The sequence below is a fragment of the Suncus etruscus genome, chromosome X (genome assembly GCF_024139225.1).
Source record: "Suncus etruscus isolate mSunEtr1 chromosome X, mSunEtr1.pri.cur, whole genome shotgun sequence".
NCBI classification, from domain to species: Eukaryota; Metazoa; Chordata; class Mammalia; order Eulipotyphla; family Soricidae; genus Suncus; species Suncus etruscus.
In genome coordinates, this window is record NC_064868.1 from 105,685,151 (window position 1) to 105,710,463 (window position 25,313).

Here is a 25,313-nt window from a genome sequence, read left to right on the forward strand (position 1 = left end):
TGGGATGGTTTCACCTGGGTGTGCTCAGGGTTACTCCTAGCTCTGAGCTAAGGAATCACTCCAGGAAGGCTCAGGTGACCAGATCGGATGCTGGGTTGACTGCATGCAAGGTAAATGCCCTCCATACTGTACTACGACTCTGGCCCTTTTCCTTGCATTCTTACACATCCTACAGAGTCAGTATTTTAGAAACAAAAGTATTTGCTGTAGGATTCAATAAATATTTAACTAAATTAGGAAATGATAGTTATTGGCACAACATAAATAATATCACACCTGATATTGTTTGCTGTTATTTTTTTCCTGAGGTATATAGAGAAACAATTTTCATATAAGGTTCTGTGATCCCTTCTTTTCCACTGCAGAGAGAGAAGGTGTGGAACTGAATCAATTTTAAGTCTGTCTTTGCTACTGAATATAGAATACTGAGTGACTGAATCTCCAAGGGCCTCAGTTTTTTTAACTGATAAAATAAGAACATTTTGGACTCCGTCCTGTGCTGTTCCTCTCGACATGGAAAGTTCCTTTTCCTTTATCCTCTTACTTTCTAATAAACTTTCCTATCATCTAAAAATAAAAGAAAGAAAGAAAGAAACAAACAAACAAAAAAAACCCGAAAACTTTTGGGTTATGTTATCTTTAATGTTCTGAAAATCTTCACAAATTTTAAAATTTCTAGTTACACAAGTACCTAGTATATGTACTGCCAAAGCAAGCTCCTTAGTCAAATTTTTAAATAGTGCCAATTTAAACTAAAATCATGCATATCTTTAGTAGAACTGTAGGAAAAACTATTAAACTTGCATAAATCAAACCAAGGGAAGGTGTTTGAGGACAAGTGGAATTTGACACCCTGGATCACAGTGTCTCAAAATTGCTTCTGTCTTAATTAACTTTTTTCATTTAACTAAGTCCCCGGTGTAACAGGTATGTGCAAGGACCTTTTTTTCCTCCCTCTGTGGCTTTAGTTCAGGAAATCTTGGACTAAAATAACAGGCATTCAGTAAATATTTGTTGAATGAGTCTATAGTGTGTTTGATGCATTACTGTGAATTCATGAAATAAAACTTTGTTGTGAATGGTTAATTATGTTTATGGTTTGTTATGTTTCTTCTAAATGTATATTTGGCTGTGCCCTGTTAATGATAGTGGCTTTATTTTGACCCAAAACATCTGGAATTTAGCTCATACAAGTTAAGCATGCTCTTGTCATTTTGGTTACTACATGGGTCACTGCCTACTACATGGGTCACTATTTAAAAATAGTTTAAAATAGTCTTGCAATTGAAAATAGCCTTCTGCACTAGATAGAGCAATTTCTCTTCAAAATAATCACACTGTTGGCCTCATAACGTCGTTAGGAAGCTCATAAAGCTTGAGAAAAAATGAATAGACTTTCATAATGCCTCTAACAAATTCATGATTTATTCCTATGAGAAAGTAAAAGAACAGAGATTTTAAAATATTGGAATCACTCATGAATAGACTTTTAAATTTGTTGAAATAATATCATGATAGCAATATTTAGACTTTTAGTAAGAATATGGAAAAGAGCGGTTATTTTGCCCATGTTCTTTGGACCCCATGTTTGTGATCTGGTAATATGAGCCTTTCCAGTTCATTAGCTATACTGTGCTTATTTAAAGAAATTTCTCTTTCAAATGCCTTTCTTAAAGACAGGCAGGGGGTCAGGGGAGGTAGGAAATGGAGGGACAGTGGTGGCCATAAAGTTGTACTGGTGAAAGAGGGTGTGCATTTTGTGGCTGAAACCCAATTATGAACATGTGTGTAACCATGTGCTTACGTTATTAAAAATAAATAAAATAAATGATAATATGTTAAATGTTATGTTATATATCAAAAACAATAAAAATGAAACAAAATAATCAAAAAAGAAATTTATCTTTTATTGATGAAATATATTAGAATGCCATTCATATAATTGATTACAAAGGCTCATCTTTGGACCTCTACTTATCACTCAATGGATGAGATTGAATGATTCCTAGGATCACTTAATGCTCTTAATATCATCTTCATATTTTAATTTTGTGCTCATCTTGTCAGCTTATTCCAATATATGGAAATTTATTTTGCATTAGGCTGCTTTTATTCGTGATGAAATGATGCCTGGAGAATGGGATGTTTGTGTCACTTCTTATGAGATGGTAATTAAAGAAAAATCCGTATTCAAAAAGTTTCATTGGAGATACTTAGTCATTGATGAGGCCCACCGAATAAAGAATGAAAAATCTAAGGTAAGTCAATTGTGCTATTTTTATTAAAGCTTTCTTGTTGTTTTGGGGACACAATCCGTGGTGCTTGGGGCTACTGTCAGTTCAGGATGCAGGGGTTGCTTCCAGCAAGAGATTGTGTGGTTCCAGGGATCGAACTGGGACTCCTGCATGCAAAGCATGTGCTCCAGACCTTTGAGCTACTTTCTTAGTCCACAAAGTTTTCTTTTAAGTAAAATATCTGTTTACATCTCTGTATTCAAACATTTTAAAAAGTGATGGAAAACTGTGACTTTATTTGTCATGGACTGTGAGTAGAATCAACATTTATAAATGATCTTTAGGTTTAAATTACTGAATTCAAGACAAGTGAAAGTTGAGCATGGTTTTTAACTTATCTTTTTTATTTTGGGACCATACTCGGAGGTTCTCAGGAACTGCTTTGTCTCTGTACTCAGAGGTTGCTGCAGGTGTTACTTGGGGGGACCATGTGGCACAAGAGATTGAACCCAGGCCTCCTGCATGCAAAGCTTGAGCTGACTCTGAGGCTTTCAAGCATTGTTTTTAAAGTAAAGGCAATTAGATATTTATTTGCTGTATCTCCTGTTGTAGGCTACCTTTGCTATACTACAGTATTTCATATTTTAATGAAATTTGATGACAAATATCATTTGCACTGACTTTTATTTTCTTATTGAGGAGCCACCTCAAGTGTACTCATGTGGGTTAGAAAAAGCATTTCCTAGAATTATCTGACTTGTGTGAATTAGAGTGTGGTGTTAACATTGAAAAAATATCAATACTTTTTGCCATTCAACTCCATCAACAGTAGGAAAAGCTTCAATTATTATGCTGAACCTCTCTTTGGATCACTGGGCTACTTTGGGAGAAACAGGGACAGAGCTGGAGCAAAATCACCAGGTGGATCATACTAATTTCAGATTGGAACTAATACCTGATAAAAGGATGCATGGTAGAGAATAATTATTTGTTTAAGACCATTATAAAATGTGTTTGTTTATTGATAAGATTATTGTTCTTTTATGACTTTTCTGCCTTAAATTTTGTAGCCTTATGTTTGAGAGCATTAATATAACATTAGAGAACTCTGGCTCAACTGCTTAAATTGTAATCACTTAAGTGAGAACTTGGATAGGCATATATATGAACACAATTTGATGGGGGAGAATGAGATATTATTGTATAAAGTGACAAGTATGGATTTGATGGAGAAGTTCTGGCTGTTTATGTGGACCCCAAATGGATAAAATAATTTTAAATTATTATTTTCTTTAATTAATGAGTGGAATAGAGATCTTAGGTATGAATAAGCTTGGCACCATGTTAAAGATAGAAGTGTCTAGAATATTTTATTTAGCTATACCTCACTGAATTTAGATAATTTTCCATAGAAATATTATATATTTTTGAAAATCAGTTTTTAAGTGTCACTTTATTCAAAAGGTGAATTGGTTTAAGTAATGAATTGGATGTTGAACTTTCTAATAAGAAGAAAAATGCTAACATGATTGATAACTTTTCTAGCTTTCGGAGATTATTCGTGAGTTCAAGTCAACTAACTGCTTGCTTCTCACGGGAACACCTTTGCAAAATAATCTGCATGAACTCTGGGCATTACTCAACTTCTTATTGCCTGATGTTTTCAATTCTGCAGATGTAAGTTTTAAGTCCTGTAATTTAAACATAATTTCCTTATGTTTCCAGGTATCTGCTTTCAAAATATAAGACTAAATAAAATATACAGTTCTTTTCACATGTAGTTATTTTTCTATGTTTAGCTCTTCTCAGAACATTTTTGAGTACACATTTTTCTAGATAGGTGAACAATTTTTTAAATCCATATTATACTGTCTCTGAGGCCTTTGCCTAGAACACTTTGCTACTATAACTTATGATGGGAGATAGTTTGAATACAGAGAAAGTGTATACAAAAATTTATTTTTATTTATTTGGAAGAAATTGAAACGTTTCTGAATATTAGGTTGACAGGTAGATATCTTAAAATCATCTTTGATGGACCTAAGTGATAGTATTAAAGATAATACCCTGCCCTGTGCCTCACCTGGAGTCATTCCTGAACACCAAGCCAGAAACAAACTCTGAACGTTGCTGGATATGGCCAGGCAAATCACAAAGAAAAGATCTTTGACTAATTTTAGCTTATAAATGTTTGGTGAGTACTTACAGTGAGTGACTAAAAACACATTTTGTAAATGTATCACTTACATAGTTTTTTCAGCTAGTGGTGCTTAGGACTTCTGGCTCTGTACTTTAGGGATCACTCCTGATTGTGCTTGAGGGCCGTATGAGAATTAGGGATTGAAGTAGGGTCAGTGGTATGCAAAGCAAACACCTTAACTGTTTTTTATCTCTCAGGCCCTTATGCCATTCTTTATCATTAACTTTCTTAAGATTGTTAATGTAGTGAATTGAATGATTTCAAGGTACCCCTCATTTCTGATTTTAACTGATAATAAAAAGTACCAAGCCAAGCTATCTATTGACTTCTACAGCTTTTCTCTTGCCTTTTTTTCTGTGATTAACATTTTCGATAGCATTGGATGATTTTGGTATTATAAATTTTGAGGGACCTTCTCAGAGATATTTGGGTGCCCCTCTTGGTAGTACATGGCCTGGTGGTAACTGCCATGCTTGTTTTGGTGTTTAGACCTGGTGCTGACATGTTGCATGTCTGGAGCTTCCAGGGGCTATTAGGGCTACCTTGGCAGTGCTAAGGATGACCAGATGCCATGATGCTCTGTCAACCACCAGACCTAACCCCTCAGTGCTGAACGCTCATGTGGACTGAACTAGGGACTTGGTGCATGCCAGGCGTGCCTTTCAGCCTTATGAACTCTCTCTAACCCTTGACTTTATATCATTTGAAGGTGGGGAGGGTGGGGCACACCCTGCTGTATTCAGGGCTTACTCCTGACTCTGCGCTCAGGGGTCACTCCTGGGTCATTGAAAATTTTAATTGCCCTAATGTTTTGTTTACAGAAGCAAATAATAGAGGTCATTAGAGTCAACATATTTTTGAAAGTACTTTCAAAATAGACTTTCACCATATTAATTGCATATGAATCTATAGAACATCAAATTTAGTTTTTAAAAACTGCACTCATGGCAGAATTTTTACCCATTCACAGGACTTTGATTCTTGGTTTGACACTAAAAATTGTCTTGGAGATCAAAAACTCGTGGAAAGACTTCATGCTGTAAGTAATATCAAACAGAAAAATTTAGTATAATTAAGTATATAAGTGAGACAGAATACAAACTTCCCTTGAGTCTCTTTGAACTTGTGAGTTTGTCTTTAACTAACTTTTCACAGATTATTTCTCTTAATCTTTCTGAAAATCCCTTGGGAAGCAAATTGCACATATCTTCAGCCTCTCCATGGAAGTATTTTTCTTTCCTTCATTCCCTTTCTCCTGCCTTACTTCTTTTCATTCCTTCTCTTTCTTCCTGCTTCCTTCTTTTAAAACATTTTATGCAAATCTTTTATAATAATGCATAAAGATGACTGGACTGTCTCCTATCTACTTATCATATCACATCTTGTTCCATTGTTCATTTGCTCATAACTCATCAACTATATTGCCTTTTCATAAACATTTCAAATTAGCTCTCTGTTTAGAATCTTTTTTATGGGTGGGTTGTGCCAGTGACTCTAGTGAGGGTTTACTCCCAACAAATATACTTAGGGGTCACTCCTAGAGGTGCTTAGGGAACCTTTTATAGTGATAGGTATTTAATCCAGTTTATCAGTGTGCAAGAAAGTGCCTCATCCACTTTACTATCTCTTTGGCTTCTCCTTTAGAATTGTTTTGTTTGTTTTTTTTATGCCTGATATTTCTAATATTATCTGTCACTTGCATGGCTACTCATTTTCATTAAAGTATCATTTTATATGTAAAAGAAATCTCTGTGCAACAAGATATTGGATGTCTTTTGATGACCAATTTTACTTATTTTGGTTTCCTTCAGGACTTTGCAGGTGCTCAATAAATATTTATTGACTTGCAATTGGTGACTGACTAGAAGAAGGACAGGCACCCCAAATAACCAGGGGTTCAAGTCTGGGTGATGGGAGAGAGAATGCCTGGAGAAGAAGCTGATCAGGGTAGAAGACAGGTTGAATATGCATTTTATCTAGCTGACCTGAGATTTTGGGAGGTAGTTAGAAGAGATAGGACTTGTAAGGACCAGCTACCCTTTTCCTTCCACTCCAACTGGGGAGAGAGTGGTTGGGTTGAAGAACACAAACTGGTCTTTGGTCATATGCTGATCTGCCAGTAGCCAAGAGCTATCTTATGTTATCTCTCAGATCAGTGTGTTTTTAATTTATGCAAGTGAGTTTGAAGAGTCTTTTCTAAAGTGGTTGTCATGGATAAAGGTGATGCTGCCTTAGTATAACACTTGAGAAAAGTGTTCACTCTCCATTTAGTTGTTATTCATTGTATTAGGATTAGGAGGAGGTGGAGCAAACAGGATGAGAAGAAAGCAGTCAGGTCTCTCCCGAGTTACTCTTCAGTCAAGCCTTTCATGACTTTCCGTAGCAGATTGAATTTAAGGATGCCTCTTTCCCACTCCTGTTTTTGTTTCCAGGGGCTTCCCAGTGATGCTTGGGGAATCTAGGAGGTGGTGATTATCAGCCTGGCATTGCCATTATGCTCAGGCTTGGTGGTGCTGGAAGCCACCAATGACATTTTGCCGTCAGGACTGTACTGCAGGCATGGTCTGCGGTATGGAGAATTGAACTTGTGCATACCAGGCTTCTTTCTTTCTTTCTTTCTTTCTTTCTTTCTTTCTTTCTTTCTTTCTTTCTTTCTTTCTTTCTTTCTTTCTTTCTTTCTTTCTTTCTTTCTTTCTTTCTTTCTTTCTTTCTTTCTTTCTTTCTTTCTTTCTTTCTTTCTTTCTTTCTTTCTTTCTTTCTTTCTTTCTTTCTTTCTTTCTTCCTTCCTTCCTTCCTTCCTTCCTTCCTTCCTTCCTTCCTTCCTTCCTTCCTTCCTTCCTTCCTTCCTTCCTTCCTTCCTTCCTTCCTTCCTTCCTTCCTTCCTTCCTTCCTTCCTTCCTTCCTTCCTTCCTTCCTTCCTTCCTTCCTTCCTTCCTTCCTTCCTTCCTTCCTTCCTTCCTTTCTTTCTTTCTTTTTCATTTTCTGTAGCATGTATTTAAATTTCTTTAATCTCCTTCCTTAAGATCCCAGGTATTCTTTGCTCTCTGCTCTCCTTGGTTAACAGCATTTCTTCTTCAAAGTGAAAATAAAAGTCATTAGGTGGGAACTCATGAAAGACACATGTATTCCAAGGGTTTTTGCATCCCTGTTATGTCTGAGCATAAGGGGAATATAGTTTTACTACTCTCAGAGGCTAATTCTTCTAATTTGAACTTTGGATCTTATTTCTTCTTTGCTGTTGGACATATTCAGTATTTAACTTTTTTTGTTAAGTAAATTTTCTCTTTTCCTCCATAATGACTCCTCCCTCAACATGTTTAACATGGTAAACACAATGTCTTACTTAAAATCCAGACTGATATCTGCACCCTCACACACATGCAGAATAGTACTCTTTCACAATGTAGATGTGATTCTGATTTTTTTCTATTGGTAGCTAAGCTTTTTTTTTTGTTTTGTTTTGTGTTTTTTTTTTGGGGGGGGGTTCCATACCTGGTGATGCTCTCGAATTACCCCTGGCCCTGCACTTAGGAATCACTTTTGGGGAACATTGGGAATGCCAAGAATAGAACCCAGGTTGACTGCATGCAGATTAAGTGCTCTATCCACTGCACTATCTCTCCAGCTCCAGGTAGCTAAGCTTCTTGAAAGAACAATTTATTCTCTGCCAAATTTCTTGTTTACTCTCAAATTCATAGACCATTGGCTTCTATTCACTTCATTCTCTTGAAATTTACCCTTCAATATAGTCAGTGATTTCCAGGTTGCTGAGTTCCGGGAATGTTATTTGGTCAATTTTTTTTTTTGATTTCTTGGAACTATGTACCACTGCTTTTACTATGGCTACTTGAAACTCCTGACTGAATTCTGGGATGTGGAATAGATTCTACCTTGTATTTCTCTTCCTCTTTGCTCCTGTAAGTTCCCTTTAAGGAATTTTCATTTCCTTCCTTCCTTCCTTCCTTCCTTCCTTCCTTCCTTCCTTCCTTCCTTCCTTCCTTCCTTCCTTCCTTCCTTCCTTCCTTCCTTCCTTCCTTCCTTTCTTTTTCTTTTTTTTTTTTGTTTTTTTTTTTTTTGGGCCACACCCGGTGACGCTCAGGGGTTACTCCTGGCTATGCGCTCAGAAGTTGCTCCTGGCTTGGGGGACCATATGGGACACCGGGGGATCGAACCGCTGTCCGTCCTAGGCTAGTGCAGGCAAGGCAGGCACCTTACCTCTAGCGCCACCGCCCGGCCCCCTTTCTTTCTTTCTTTTTCTTCCCACTGTCAGTCCATTCATCCATCGCTCCCTCCCTTCCTCCTTCCTTCCCTCCCTTCCTTCCTTCCCTCCCTCCTTCAATCCCTCCACCTCCCTCCTTCAATCCCTCCTTCCTTCCTTCCCTCCCTCCTTCCCTCCCTCCCTCTCTCCCTCCCTCTCTCCCTCCCTCTCTCCCTCCCTCTCTCCCTCCCTCCCTCCCTCCCTTCCTCCCTCCTTTCCTTCCTTCCTTCCTTCCTTCCTTCCTTCCTTCCTTCCTTCCTTCCTTCCTTCCTTCCTTCCTTCCTTCCTTCCTTCCTTCCTTCCTTCCTTCCTTCCTTCCTTCCTTCCTTCCATTTTTTGAACAACACATGGTAGGGAACCATACAGTATCAGGGATTGAACCTGAGATTTCAGCATGCAAAGTATGTGCTCCAAACCTTTAAAAGGCCATCGCCCTGGCTCTTTCTTGTCTGTTTATGCCTGAAAACTTAGTATTCTGCAGAGATTTGTCTTTTGCTATTGTAAGTCATATATGCTTTCCAAGGAACTCATTCACAAGGTATAAACTATCTACATTGATTCACTTATATGCTCATAGTTTCCAAGTGTACATCTCAGTATCATTCTTTTACCTGTTGACTTTCATATACCACCACCTCTGAAACTTTCTGTCTAAATGTTTCTCAAGCATTTTAAACTCTTAATAATATCTCTGAGATGAGTTTAAGTGTCACAAGCCAGAAAGCAGAAGTCTTTTTTTGTCCTTCCCTTTTCCTTACTGCTTACACATCTCTAATAATAATAGCTACACTTTACTGATGTCTACTGTGAATCAACTCCATACATGTACTATCATAAGATAGTCACAGTAGCACAAAAATAGAGCCTTTTTAAAAAGGGTCCTAAAACATTCTGCGTTATCTCCATTTAAATACAAAACTATGATTATTTGCATATATTTTTGAAAGTAAGGGGAACATTAACTCAGAAAAGTCAGGAATGTCTCCAGGCTCACATATGGTAATTAGTTTTTATCTGGGTTTGAATTGATTTTTACAACTCTTTTTTTTTGGGGGGGGGTCACACCCGGTGGTGCTCAGGGGTTACTCCTGGCTGTCTGCTCAGAAATAGCTCCTGGCAGGCATGGGGGACCATATGGGACACCAGGATTCGAACCAACCACCTTTGGTCCTGGATTGGCTGCTTGCAAGGCAAACGCTGCTGTGCTATCTCTCCGGGCCCGATTTTTACAACTTTTACTAACAAAGTAACCAGTAGTGATGTTATTAAAATTGGCATACTCATTTCCTTTGAAGAGTCACTATTTTTTATTTTATTTTAATTGTTTGGACCCCTCTGGTGATTCTAGGCCAATCAGCTTAGTAGTTCAATGTGAGAGTCAAAAGGTGATGCATTTTGTGTAGACTATATGATGTCAGAGATTGGCTGCATGCAAGATATGCAAGAAATGTCCCTTCCTTAATCACTGTATTCTCTCTCTCACCTTTATTTTTTAATTTCTTATTATGGTGGCCACAACACATTAAATTTTATTTTTTATTGTTTCTTAAACCATTATTGTTCTCCCATCAATGTTCTGGGGCCATTTGATAACAGGGATGGAATCTGACCCTCAAATATTTAATCTGAGGACTTGATACACTATTTGAAGTTCATAGTGCAGTGTCTGGTATATATGTTATTCAATGTTGACAGTACTATTAGTTTTTTTTTTCAATAGAAACTTTTTGGTATATAATTTGGTATATATACTTTATTGCTTTTCTCTATTCATCTTTATTTTACTTACACTGATCCACTTTTTTATTACTTAGATTTTTAGCTATTTTGAGATGTCCTGCATTTAAATTTTACTTTTAGAGACTGCTTCATGCGCTGACTTCAGATTTTCTTTAAGGTTTAAAAATCTCATATATTATTTTCTCAATTTTTTGGGTGCACAGTCAGTAGATAATTTTATCTTAATTTTTATGAATCAAATTATGGATTTCTAATTGAGATTCCCTATTCTGGTTGTTTAATGGACCATTACTTGGTTCTTTTTAGAGAGAAAATTGGCATCCTGTGTCAGTAGTGTTTTTCAGATTATGTGAGAGGAAGTAAATTTCACATTAGACTTTTTGTAAAAACTATTTATCTTTTAGGTTTTAAAACCATTCTTGTTACGTCGTATAAAAACTGATGTTGAGAAAAGCTTGCCTCCTAAAAAGGAAATCAAGATTTACTTGGGCCTCAGTAAAATGCAAAGAGAATGGTAAGCCATTTTTGTTCCCATTATAATTTATGTCTCTGTAAGGATTTGTTTTAAACATTAGCTTTAAGTGCTTCCGTTCTTTCTTCAGTTCAAGAAAATCTTCTCGTTGAAGCATTCACCCAGGAAAAGGTGATGCTGAAAGATGAGAAATTGTTATGTATGAAGCACTGTTAGCAACAGTATTGTAAACCACAGTACAAAAACATAACAGAAAAAGCACCTCTCATAGAGGTGGGTGGGAGGCAAATAGGGGTACAGGGGCATTGATTGATGGAAGTGTCTGGTGAAAGGATCAGTGTTGAAACATTGTATATCTGAAATCCAAGAACGTTTTAGGTTTATGAAGACTAAATGAAAATAATTTTTAAAAATTACCTTGTTAAAACAAAGAAAAATTATAGTTTATTTTTTATTAAAATTTTTATTAAATTTTATTAAATTTTGTCTCCTTGACCCTTATATTGTATGTTCAGATAAGAAGCAAAATGGTTCAGATATTTTAATGTGAAATTTATGAGTATCCAATTACTCTTGAGAAAGAGCAAAGATCCTGGAGTTTATAGACCTCTGTGTGAATCCCAGGCTTTCCCTTTCAATAGCTATTTAACTCGGTATTATATGTACCCTGTGCCTCTACGTCAAATGGGCCTAACTGTACTTATGTCAGTGTTAAATGGAGTGAAGGGGAGTGAAGCAGGTACTCAAATCCAAGCCAGAATTTGAGCCATGAGGTGGTGAAATAATTCACAGGAGTGTGAGACAGTTTAGGCAGAGCAAAGTGAGGTTATTAAAAAGAGTCAACTGGTCAGACATGGGTCAGATGTCACAGAAACCTCCAAAGAAAAGACTTACTTAGCACAACCCTGGGAAGTCTTCTACTGTGTGTCTTTTTGGTCTGCTTAGCTGGGGAGTTTCTCTTCTCTATCGATTATTTTATTCTGGGTGGCGGGAGAAGAGATGTGTAACCCCGACTAGCAATTGAGCAGCAGCATTGAGCCACAGTGGGACCTCTCCTAGGCACAGATGGTTTTGTGAGCAAGGACAACACAACTGATTGTTTTTAGCAAGAATAGTCTCAGCCTGTCAGTTCTTTGAAATAAGGACTTTAGCGTGGCACCATTTTAGGGGGATTTTTGCTAGGTCTCTACAAATAATATCATTGTTATTTCTGCCTTTTCCATCACCAAAAGTAGTAATATCTAAATCATAATTGATAATCAGTTGGATGAGGATATCAGTCATTGTGGATATTAGAAAAAGCTGGAATTGATTGATAAATTAAAAAAACCAGTAAATTGGGGCTGGAGAGATAGCATGGAGGTAAGGTGTTTCCCTTGCATGCAGAAGGACAATGGCTCAAATCCCGGCATCCCATGTGGTCCCCCATGCCTGCCAGTGGCGATTTCTGAGCACAGAGCCAGGAGTGACTCCTGAGTGCTGCCGGGTGTGACCCAAAAACCAAAAACCAAAAACCAAAACCAAAACCAAAAAACAACAACCCCAAACCCCCCAGTAAATTGACATGAGAACACAAGGAACTGGGGTTGGAGCTATAATACAGTGGGTAGGACGTTTGTCTTGTTCGCCATTACTCAGATTCAGTCCCCAGAATCTGATCTGGTCTTCTGAGAATCCCCAGGACTAATTCCTAAATGCAGAGCCAGGATTAACCACTGAACACTGCTGGGTGTGCTCCCCAAACAAGACAAAACAGAGTCACAGGATTCATAAATTATACAAAATATCAGTATAGTACTGCAAACATAAGTACATTGTTGCTTATATAAGTCAAATTAGATCAATTATTCAATGATCTCTTAACTAATGAACCAGTAGAGAATAGTGGTGAAGAGGCATTAGAAATATGATTTATGTGGCATTGGAAATATGATCAGATTTTGACTTTGTCCATTTTCTGTAATCCTGGGTTAGTTGTTCCCTATGGTTTTCTAATTTTGGGGGACTCACTTAATGGTGCTTAGGGGCTACTCTTGCCTAAGTGTTGGTGGCTAGACAGAGGTTACTCCCAGCAGTTCTTGGAGGAGTTTGAGGTGCCAGGGATTAAACTCAGGCTCCCTGCATGAAAAACAAGCTCTTCAAATTGATGAGTTATGTCTCTGCCCCACTATTTTCCTATTTTGACTGCTGGTGTTTCTGTCTGCACAGTAGCCATAATTCTGGTACATGTCTTTAAATTGTGACAAGATGATTTATTTAATGCTCTTATTAACACCTGTCACTTGTACTCAACAACAATCAACTGTCATTATAATCAAATATGATAACTTGAATAATTTATCACCTGAATTTTAGTACTGGATAAAGTAGGAGAGGATGGGTTTATAGACAACCCCTAAGTTAAAATGTTCAAATCTGAGGCTGAATTGATAGTACAGATTGCCTTGTACACAGATGACCTGGGTGGTCACCAGCATCCCATATGGTTCTCGAATGCTGACATTCTGGTCTGTTTTAGCACAGAGCCAAGTATAAGTTCTGATCGCCTTTGGGTGTGATCCCAATCCACCTCAAAAGTTCAAATATTCATTTTCTTTTTGTTTGCTAATCAGATATTGCCTCAAATATATTTTTATTGATCTTTAAATGGGAATCTGAGGGAACATTTCTTGATGGCATTAAACCATTTTTGATGCATTAAAAGTTGCTAATTATTGATGATTAATTACAGTTTTAAATTTTAGGTATACGAAAGTCCTGATGAAAGATATTGATGTTTTAAACTCTGCTGGAAAGATGGACAAGATGAGACTCTTAAACATTCTGATGCAGCTTCGAAAATGTTGTAATCACCCTTACCTGTTCGATGGTGCTGAACCTGGTCCACCTTATACCACTGATGAGCACATTGTGAGCAACAGTGGTAAAATGGTAGTTCTTGACAAACTGTTAGCCAAACTCAAAGAACAGGGTGAGTTCAAAAGTCTTAAATTGGCGTGAAATACCTTAATGTGAATGACGATGGGAATCCCATTTTGCTTGATTATTCATTCACTCACTTAGCTAAAATTGCTGAGGACTACTTGTCATGAATTGTCCCACAGGCTGGTATACAAACCTATGTTCGACAATATGATTACCTTGGAATAGCTAGTCCAAGTTATACTGAATAGCTCACAGTAGAGTAAAGAGAAATAGTTGTAATTCATTGTGATGAGGGCCATGGCATGCTGAGAAACCGAGAATTGGGAAAAAATTCACAATGATGGAATTTTAGGAGAATCTGAAGAATGCGAAAGAGTAAATTATGAGAGCAAAAGGAGGAAAGTTTTCCAGGGCAGTGAAACAGGTATGAAGGAAGGAAATTGGGAACTTATATATTTGGGGTAGATTGATCATTGATGAATTAGGGAACATTAGTGCCAAATTACAATAGGTCTTTTGTATTATGCTTTGATGTGTTTGAACTCTTTTAAAAGGGACTGGAACCAAGGTGGGTCATAGGATATTTTTCTGTGGAGAGTGACAATATAAAACTTGTATCTTAGGAGGGGAACTCGGAGATATTGGGGAATATACAGAGGTTGATCAGGAAATCACTTGGGAGCCTTGTTGGAGTTAATCCAGTGAAAGATTGTGTGGACTGATAAGTCATCATGGAGGACTAAAGTCAGAGACTAAAGGTCTTTAGTTCAATAATTCATGATTCTATATAGAGTATACATATGCTATATATTTATATCACACATGACATTTACTTTTATTTGGTATTTTCCAGTTAATTTAACATGAGTTGAACTAGCATTTTTTTTTGCAAAAAATTTTTTAGGTTCAAGAGTTCTCATTTTTAGCCAGATGACACGCTTGCTAGACATTTTGGAGGACTATTGCATGTGGCGTGGTTATGAGTATTGCCGACTGGATGGCCAAACGCCTCACGAAGAGAGAGAGGTGAGGAAGCAAAAATAAAGCAACATTTTAAACAGCAGAGTTCAGTTATGCAAGGTGTATCATCTTAAGGCATTTTTGACCTTTAGCCTTCCTTTCCTTTCGTCTTCTGCATGGTATAACTTACTACCATCTCTGCGATCTTCAGTTTGGCTTCATAATATCAATTCTTTATGAATCATCTTTTCAAGGTCTTCTAAGAGCTTCTCTTATCTAATAGACTCTGTCACAGCATCCTTCCTCTTTGAATTACTGCTGCCACTGACCAATTTATTACATTTTCTCAACTTACTCTTTGACCCCTGTTTCTGTGCCACTTCTTAATTTGCCATGTACAGTAGACCCTTGCCATTCATGGAGTTTAGAATGGGAGATTTTCCAGTTTATGAGCAAAACTAAAGACTCTTGAAACATAGTTATGTGCTGAGGGAATAATCCCAGTCTTACAGATTGCATAAAACTGAAATGGGACAGGCTAGGAATAGGTGCTTACTCAGCACTCAGATTTTGAAGACTAAAAACCTGGTGCGCGGGAATGAGTTACTTGGCTAGTGAGAATGAAAATATTTGTCAAATTTGATACATCTTATAAATTCTTAGATTGTCTTTCATGAATGTCATGGGTCTAATGCATCATAAATGCCTTCAAACGCTTTGCAGGGGAGGTGGGCTTTGCTAATTTATCTTCTCTGTTCTGTGATCCTTCAGGATTCTGTCTTTGGCCTCTGTTAAATCTATGCTCTGGGCAAAGATCGTGATTTTATGGTATAGTTGGAATTTGCTGAATTTGGTTTCAGAAAACAAATTTTAACCCACTTCACCACTTTGTCATTTATGCAAGCCATTTAATTCTCTGAGCCTCAGTATCTTTAATTGGATTAAGGGGGTAATATCGAGGTTTTATTTGCTGACAATTTTGCTAGCATATGTGACTATCAGCAGTCTGAACACAATTTATTGAACTGTGTAGTGCAGCAAATACTGTGTGTCTTGAAGTTCTGCACAGGCCTTTTTGTCCCTCTGTATTAGGGCTCCTTCTCAGACCACAGATTCTTAGTTTGTGCCCCTTTTCCTCCACAGCCGCAGTGGGCACCTTGGCTCTCTATGTGCTGCCTTCTGGTTCTTTTTTAGTTTAAAAAATTTTTCCATTCACTTGGTTCCTGCTGTTGCAATGACTGGGATTGCACATTGCTTGCATTTTGGTTGTGGTACTTGCTGGTATTTCTACACCTGGTTTGCGTGTGGGTTCACTCAGCTGCTGTCCTCGCTGCACTCATAGCCAGTTAGCTGTATTCATGCACATTCTGGTGTAGGGCTTGTGAGGGGTTGCTGTCATTTTGAATGCAGGTTTTCGCTGTAGGTCACACTCTTGGCTGCTGTGCTTGCATAACTTTTTGCATTTTAGGGCTTACCAGGATCGCTCACTAGTCTGCAACTAGCTGTGTCTAAGAATCACTCACACTTTGGGAACACAGAAATTCCAGATAGCAGCTTTGCAAGGAGCTTGTTCAGTGCATGTAGGTGGCAACAGGGAAATGACTTATGTCTTCATTCTTGCAAGGCAGGCTCTTAAAGCAATTCAATTGTCTTGGGGGCCCGGTATCTCCTTACTGAAGTTAGGATGTAGCATAGGATAGCATCTACAGAAGGCACACAGCTCCGCACCCCTCTTTTGTGCCAAACTTGATGGTGCTCAGGGGTTACTTCTGGCTCTGCCCTTAGGAATCACTCCTAGAAGGCTTGGTGAACCATGTGGGATGCTGGGGATCAAATTCAGGTTGGCTATCTGCAAATCTAATGCCCTACCTGCTATACTATTTCAGGCCCGGCCCCTGACCCTTTTCACATTAAGCCTGTTATTACTAGGCAAAGTGCAGAAACAGTTGTTAGAACATTTACAAATGTTGGACCAGCTCAAACTTACACTCTTCTACTCTATAGTTTATTTTTCTGTCTTTGAAATAGTAACTTAAAACATTATTCAAACTTCACTGAAGGTGGGTTTCCTCTAAGCTGCTCTAAGGATAGGTCATGTTCTAGGTCCATGCAAGGACACTTTTTCCTGGAAGATGAAGTAAGGCTGAAGAGGAGGAGCTTTGAGTCAGGTAGCCAATTGGCCATCTGGCTGATTTCTCTGCTCATGAATGATGGGACAATTTATGTTTTAGGGGATATTACCAATGATATACTCATAATTGTGTGCCAGCTGTAAAAAATAATAAGCAAAAAAATTGATCATACTAAGAGTTGTCCTTTCTTTAGCAAAGTGGTTACGGCTAAATTCAGCTAGTCTGGTTTGTGCTAACTCAGTACTTATAAGCCTTATGGAATTGACCTCCTCACTTTGAGAAGGAAAGGAATGGTCATTTGTCAAGCTACTAGTATAATCTATAAGCTAGGAACCTTATAGCTTCAATATAGTTCTCCCAATAGCCCAGTAAAGTATTGGTATAATTTTCTCCAATTGAAACTGTGTCTCAGAGAGGTTAAATGCTTGCTCAGAAGCACATATGTAATAAATGTAGTTATGATTCATGCCCAGGTTTTTGCTATTTCCTCTACACTTAATTGCCTCTCACTACACTGTGCTGCTTTTCTATACTCCTCGCTCTACTTACTGTACCAACTATGGCAGGAAGAAATACCTCTTCCTGCAACTTTTGATCATGTCATTCCATTCATTGAAAATATAACTCCCTGTATTTTGTGACTATGAAGGTAATACATAATTGCCAAAGGTAATATGTGATTGCCAAAGGAAATTTGGAAAGTAGCAGTATTTCTAGCCAGTCATTTTATATCTGGATAATATATTATAAATAATATATAGTAATTGTTATTTTTTATGTACACTATAATGTAAAGTTTCCTGATACTTTTTACTCATCATTGTGTTCTGCTTTCTTATCAGTAAAAAATTCTCATGAAAATAATTTTGGTGAATATTTCATCCTTTGGATGCCCTATAAGTAGAGAAGCCCTTTATTGTTTGATCATTTAGGTTGTGTCCAGTTTTTCGCTATTATAAGTAATGCTAAAGTGAAAGTCCTTATACATAAATCTTTGTGCACATCTCTGATTATTTCCTTAGGATAAATTCCTAGAAGTGGAATTACTGGGTCAAAGGGTATGAACATTTTTAAGACTCTTGACGCATATTGCCAAATTGCTTTCCAGAAAGTTTGTACCAATTCACACTCCCAGCAGCAATGTATGAGAGTGCCCGTCTCATCGGCCCCTCGTCAACATTGAGTATTATCATTTTTAATCTTCAAAAAATGGTATTATGTTTTGATTTGCATTTCTTTGGTTAATCGTAAGATTGAACATTATTCTTGTGTTTATTAGCCGTCCACGTTCTGTGAATTGTCTTTGATTCTGTTTTATGTTTTTTGCTCATGTTTTCTATAGGCTCTTAGTGCTTCTTCTAATTCATTTCTATGGGATCTTTATACATTTGTATGGGATCTTTATATAGTAAGGTGTGAACATTTCATTTTTAAGATTTTTGATTAAATATCTCTGGATTATCTTCCTGATGTTCCTCATCTTTCCCTCATTAGTCCCTTTGTACCATGTTGAAATAAATCGACTTGACTTACCCTTTTATCTTTTATTCTCATTCCCATTTCTACACCCTTTTCTCTCTTGATTGATCTTCTGAACTACACCGTTCTTATAAAGTCTTTATACAAGGATGGGAATGAAATTGAGATTTCTTACACTTTACTCTATATTTTAGAACCAACTCCAAATATTTTCACTAGTCTGTTTTAAAGTACTTTAATTGATTTATTTCTTGCTTAGTTAAATCATCTGTGTGATTATTATATTTGTTTCGACTGATATGTCTTTAAGATTAGATACTTTATATAATGTGCTATCTATGACAGTTCACACAGTACAGTCTATATATTGAAAATGAGAGAATATTATAAAGTGGGATTTTAATTATGCATGCTAAATGTGTTTGTTTTCTTAAGAAATCCTGTAATATAATTCTCTTTTTCCTCTTTATCTCCTCTGTTGAAATAAAAAAGGAATCAATAGAGGCCTTCAATGCTCCTAATAGCAGCAAGTTCATCTTTATGCTGAGTACCAGAGCTGGAGGACTTGGAATTAATTTGGCAAGTGCTGATGTTGTTATACTCTATGATTCAGACTGGAACCCCCAGGTTGATCTACAAGCTATGGTTAGTAAATCTAAATGATATCAGAAATTTGTCTTAGCTCAGAATACATTGTTATTTATACGGCACAAAGGTAATTCTGATATAAAGGCCAACAACACTTTTGGGAGGCTTTGAAACAAAAGAAACACCCAAATTCAAATATAACATTTGTGTACCAGTTTTGTTTTTTCTTGGGCAGTGGCAGATATCAAACCTGAGTCACTTCCTTGACCTTCAGTTTTGGCATTTATCATGAAACAAAATGTAGATTTTTCAGATGTGTCTGAAAATTAGTGAGAACACTCATATGTGTTTAAATGAATAGAGTCCAAAGTTAATCTCTCATTAGTTTTGCTTAAGAACTGAATGTTATAAAATCCAAACTACTGTATTGAAGTTTTTAGAGGTAGAACTTTAATTTTTTGTTTGTTTTTTTATGGGCCACACCTGGTGGGACTCAGGTCTTACTCTTGGCTCTGTACTCAGGAATCATTCTTGGTGGCACTTGGGAAACTATTTGTGGCTGGGAATTAATCCCAAGGTTGGCTGTATGCAAGGCAAGTGCCTAGCCAGGGGTCCTCAAACTTTTTAAACAGGGGGCCAGTTCACTGTCCCTCAGACCATTGGAGGGTCTGACTATAGTAAAAACAAAACTTATGAATGAATTCTTATGCACACTGCACATATCTTATTTTGCAATGAAGAAACAAAACAGATACAAATACAATATGTGGCCTGCAGGCCATAGTTTGAGGACCACTGGCTAGCCTTTGAACTCTCTGGCCCTAGGATTTTACTTTTAAAATAAAGTAACTAGCATTATGAAGTAAGAAACGTACCAAAGGGGGCTGAAGATGTGGTGCAAGTGGTAGGGTGTCTGCCTTGCACTTGCTAACCTAGGATGGACCGTGGTTCTATCCCCTGGCATCCCATATGGTCCCCCAAGCCAGGAGGGATTTCTGAGAGCATAGCCAGGAGTAACCCTTGGGCATCACTGGGTGTGGCTCAAAAACCAAAAAAAAAATAAGGAAAGAAATGTACTAAAGGTTGACGTTTTAGGAAAATACCAAGGACGCCATGAAAACCTGTTCTATTCTTGTTTATAATTTTAGGGAACTCGATTTTTTCCTTTTTTTCTGGTGTTGCTTATTGGCCTAGAGTTATCATTTCTCTCAATATAACTCATGGTTCACGATAAAGATAATTTCATAAGAAGCTGAAAGTAACGAAAAGTCATATGCCAATGAAGTGTATATTAGAAGCCCATCTTTATAACTGAGTTGAAAAATATTGACAGTTGGGCATTTACAGAATGATTTGCTGTGGTTCCATTATTATTATTATTGTTTTAACTTTTGTAATGCTTTTTGTATGAGTAAGCCCAGTAATATAGGGCTACTAAGCTGGAAAACCTATTGATGACAGTACTTTATTTCTTTAAAAGTGTTAAAAGTATAACTAATCGTTCAAGATTTCTTGGGGTTGAGTGTAAAGTTCTAAGTATATGTAACAAATTGCATTCTCATTCTGAGTGTTCTACTTATAGTGTTATTGGAATTTTAGTGCCTTTATATTTAGATAAAGGACTATTTTGAATATTATTTTTTGATTTTTTTCTAGTACCCTTCATCAATTTGCTGTAGCAGCGTCAAATTTTATCTGTGTTTATATTGTCAGAACTTGTCACATTTGCTATCTCTAAACTTTAGGACCAGTTCTAGATGAGTATATGGTTAGAGTATTAATATCCCATTAATTTTCTTTTTTTAAACATTTGTTTATTATTTATTTATTTAGGTTTTTGGGCCACACCTGGCAGTGCTCAGGGGTTAGTCCTGGCTCCGTGCTCAGAAATTGCTCCTGGCAGGCTTGGGGGGGGACCATGTAGCATGCCGGGTATCGAATCTGGGTCCGTCCCGGGTAGGCCACATTCAAGGCAAACGCCCTACCACTGTGCTATTCCTCCGGCCTCAATATTCCATTAATTTTCAATAAATTTTTTCTCACTGAGCATGAGGACTACTTAATACTGAGATAAATATGACTTTTTCTGCCCTAGATGCCCCTACTTTGTCCCTCAGTTACAAAACGTCTTGCTAGTTTGAACCATTTTGTATTGAGTGGCCTAAAGTTATTTAATAAATAAATCTTAAAAGGGCTGTGCTTGTTATCCTGAAAATTTTCCTTTAATGGCATGGTAAAGTATTTGAAAATTCTTTTTCAGGATGGAGGGAGGAATCTTGGGATGTTTTTAATAGTCACCATCTTCCTTTCAAAATCAACAGGTTTAGAGACAGATTAGGAACTAATTTGATTTTTAGAATGTATATCATTTAATGGTTATATACTATACATGTTTAGAATACCCAGTAAATTTTTAAGGAGGGCAGGATTTGTGTCAGACTCAGCTATGCTCAGGGGTCATACCTGGTGGTGCTTATTAAAATACCCAATGTCTTAAATGAGCATTCTTTCTCATAGGATCGAGCACATCGTATTGGTCAGAAGAAGCCAGTACGTGTGTTCCGTCTCATCACCGACAACACTGTTGAAGAAAGGATTGTAGAAAGAGCTGAGATAAAACTGAGACTTGATTCAATTGTTATACAGCAAGGTATTTACACATGGAAATATAATTAGGTGGTCCCCCAACAATCCAGTTTTCTTACAAGAAGTTTAATTTTAATGAAAAGTCAAATTTCCAAACCAAAAAGCAGATTTTTAAAAAATGCTAATTTAACAAACCACAGTGTCAAAAAGGAGAGAAAGAGAGAGGGAGAGATGCGAATTGAGTGCCCTTGAGCAAGTCATGGGTAGGTTGTGGGGTGGGAGGCAAACAGGAGACATGGGTGACAGGAAGATGCACTGGTGAAGGTGACTGAAACCCAACAATGAACAATTTTGTAACCACAGTGCTTAAATAAAGCAAATAAAATAAATCTTTTTAAATATAAAGGCTTATATAAAGTCATTCAATATCTGGCACATGTAGTTGAACTTAACTAGCTTATCACTGAATGTCAAATCTTTGAAATCCTTGATCTTTTAGTACAGCTGTTTTCAACTTTTTGCACAGTAGTTGCAAACCACTGATATATTAAATGAAATGGCTGCTTAAAGATGTTAAAACCTGCCATTCCATACAGAGTAATTCAGTCTCATATGGATTTTGAACATAAAATTTTTTTTCTGAGGTTTGGCTGAAATCTACCAAAGGAAATCCCTGTTGAACATAGATGCTATAGTAGAAGCAAATCATGGTTGTTGGGGAAGAAAAGGAATATAACTCTATTAGTCACTAATTTTGCTACAGAACTTTACCTATAGTTAGAGGCATAATATTTGATTAGAAACATTGTGTTATACTTACTTTCTCTGGCACATTAGTAAATACATTCTAATTTAATTTACATATGTAAAAATATTTTATATTAGGAAGACTCATTGACCAGCAGTCTAACAAGCTGGCAAAAGAGGAAATGCTACAAATGATACGTCATGGAGCCACCCATGTTTTTGCTTCTAAAGAAAGTGAGCTGACAGATGAGGATATTACAACTCTCCTGGAAAGAGGGGAAAAAAAGGTTAGTTGAAATGGCTTTCTGTTTTCCTGATGGATACATTTAAAGGCAGCACACATACTTATTTTATCAAACCATGCCAACTTAAAATGATCAATATTACATGCCTTCCCATGACTCTTCCTCCCATGACTCATCCAGCATCTAGCAACTCAAAGCTCTGTGGTCTGAGTTTGTTTTTCCTTCCTTCCTTCCTTCCTTCCTTCCTTCCTTCCTTCCTTCCTTCCTTCCTTCCTTCCTTCCTTCCTTCCTTCCTTCCTTCCTTCCTTCCTCTCTCCTTCCCTCCTTCCCCCTTCCTTCCTTCCTTCCTTCCTTCCTTCCTTCCTTCCTTCCTTCCTTCCTTCCTTCCTTCCTTCCTTCCTTCCTTCCTTCCTTCCTTCCTTCCTCTCTCCTTCCCTCCTTCCCTCCTTCCTTCCTTCCTTCCTTCCTTCCTTCCTTCCTTCCTTCCTTCCTTCCTTCCTTCCTTCCTTCCTTCCTTCCTTCCTTCCTTCCTCCCTCCTTCCCTCCTTCCCTCCTTCCCTCCGTCCCTCCCTCCGTCCCTCCCTCCTTCCTTCCTTCCTTCCTTCCTTCCTTCCTTCCTTCCTTCCTTCCTTCCTTCCTTCCTTCCTTCCCTCCTTCCCTCCTTCCCTCCTTCCTTCCCTCCTCCTTCCTTCCTTCCTTCCTTCCTTCCTTCCTTCCTTCCTTCCTTCCTTCCTTCCTTCCTTCCTTCCTTCCTTCCTTCCTTCCTTCCTTCCTTCCTCCCTCCCTTCTTCCCTCCCTCCCTTCCTCCCTACTTCCCTCTCTCCCTCCCTCCCTTCCTCCCTTTCTTCAATTTTTGCTGAGCCTCCATACTGTTTTCTATAGTGGTTGTACTAATGTACATCCATAGCAACGTCCTCACCAATCTTTTTATTTTTGCCTTTCAGTTAGCTGTTCTAACAGATGTGCGGTTATTGTGTGTTATTATTGTGGTTTTGATTTCCATTTCTCTGCTGACAAGTGATATTGAGCAGTCTTGTGTTATATAGGTATGCTAAATGTGTTCCTTTAATTCAAGTTTGCCCTTGTTTTAGTATTAACTGTTTGTCCTATTAACATAATGCAATAGAATTCTAATATAGCTACATCTTCAAAGTGAAAAGATTTGAAGGAAGTACTAAGTAAGAATACTTCAGAAGAACTATTTTTACATATTTAAAAAAATTGGGGCAAGTTAATTTTTTATTCAGACTTGATGTTCATATTGCTAACATTTTTTGTTCACACACAGAGGAACTGGGGATGAGGTGTGGATCATTTCCAACATGGTTTTTGGGAGCCATTCCTGGGGGAACCTTGCAGTGCTAGGGATCAAACCTGGGCTACCATAGGCAAAACCTGCAATCCAATTCCAGCATTCTTCCCTTGTAAATTAAAAGATTGGCAGTTTCAGGTGAAACCTGGCAGCTCTCAGAGACTCCTAAAGTCCCTGGATGACTGTCAGTGGTGCTCAGTCCTAGTAGTGTTTTGGGGACCTGGTTGTGCTTTGAGTAAGGTAGTGCAGGGGTTACTAAAGGGGTGAGGCATGCACTGTCTGGGGTGGAATCTAGAGTCTCACACGTGTGAAACTTCCATTCTTTCGCTGGAGCCATATTCCCTGCTCCAAATTCTGACTTAAAATAATGCACAAATATTTTAAAAACAATCAGCGATAATTTTGGCATTTCAATTCATCTTTAGACTGCTGAAATGAATGAGCGCTTCCAGAAAATGGGAGAGTCTTCTCTGAGAAATTTTAGAATGGATACTGAACAGAGTTTGTACAAATTTGAAGGAGAAGATTATAGAGAAAAACAGAAGGTAATTATTTATTTTAATAGAAGTAAAATTACATAACAGCATGGTTTTAAGGTATATCATTAAAATTCAGCATGCACTTACTAATTAAGTTTACCATTACAAGTTCAATTCCAGTCCAAAAGGTAACTTAATCCCAATTACCTAGATTTTGAAATGCACTTTATTCACACTTAATTATAAAACAAAATAAGGCTGCACTTATCTTATATAAAACCCTCAACAGAGAAAATTTGATGTAGGTTGAAAGTACTTACACTGATTTATTATTTTGATTATTATCAGCATTAACATTTTTCCTGCTGCTGCTACTATTTGTATTTTTAAAAAGTTTTAGGCACTATGTTTCACAATCTTGTGAATGATAAGAGTTTCATGCATTCAACATTCTGACACCATACCTCTACCAGTATCTCCCACCTTCCACGACCATATGTAAACTCAGTTCTGAAGGCCAGTTATTAGGTTCTGTTGCCTTTGACCATTTGCTATTCTCTCACCATGTTTCTTTTTGTCATACATATAAGAGAGCTCATTGGAATAGAAAGAACTATGCTTGAATTTGTGAACTTTGAGCTGAAGTACCAACTCTGTTACTATGGGCACTGCTTTTTCACCCATCAAATGGAGTTAATAGGATATAACTTTCCTCCAGAATTCTTCCTGGTTTAGTAGAGCATTTCTTCTTCTTTTTTTCTGGTAATATTCTATTGTTGTATATACCACAGTTTATTTTTTTACCTGTTAAAGGGTAGTTGGTTACTTCCAAGTTTTTGTAATTATGAAGAAAGTTGTCTAAACATTCATGTGCAGGATTTTGTATGAAACATTCATGTGCAGGATTTTGTATGGATGTAGATCTTCAGATCCTTTGTATAAGTAATAGAGTGCAT

At 37.4% G+C, this 25,313-nt stretch overlaps 1 protein-coding gene across 1 annotated transcript in view; it reads left to right on the top strand.

Annotated features, from left to right (window-relative positions):
- The window catches only part of SMARCA1 (SWI/SNF related, matrix associated, actin dependent regulator of chromatin, subfamily a, member 1), a 100,876-nt gene that overhangs the window by 17,483 nt on the left and 58,080 nt on the right, over nt 1-25,313 (top strand). The window contains exons 7-17 of the mRNA XM_049766655.1: nt 2,103-2,258; nt 3,780-3,911; nt 5,405-5,473; nt 10,837-10,946; nt 13,649-13,875; nt 14,734-14,855; nt 17,944-17,979; nt 18,893-19,045; nt 21,506-21,638; nt 22,460-22,608; nt 24,304-24,423. Of these exons, the coding sequence (XP_049622612.1) occupies nt 2,103-2,258; nt 3,780-3,911; nt 5,405-5,473; nt 10,837-10,946; nt 13,649-13,875; nt 14,734-14,855; nt 17,944-17,979; nt 18,893-19,045; nt 21,506-21,638; nt 22,460-22,608; nt 24,304-24,423 (1,407 nt within the window). The remainder of the gene's footprint in view (nt 1-2,102; nt 2,259-3,779; nt 3,912-5,404; nt 5,474-10,836; nt 10,947-13,648; nt 13,876-14,733; nt 14,856-17,943; nt 17,980-18,892; nt 19,046-21,505; nt 21,639-22,459; nt 22,609-24,303; nt 24,424-25,313) is intronic.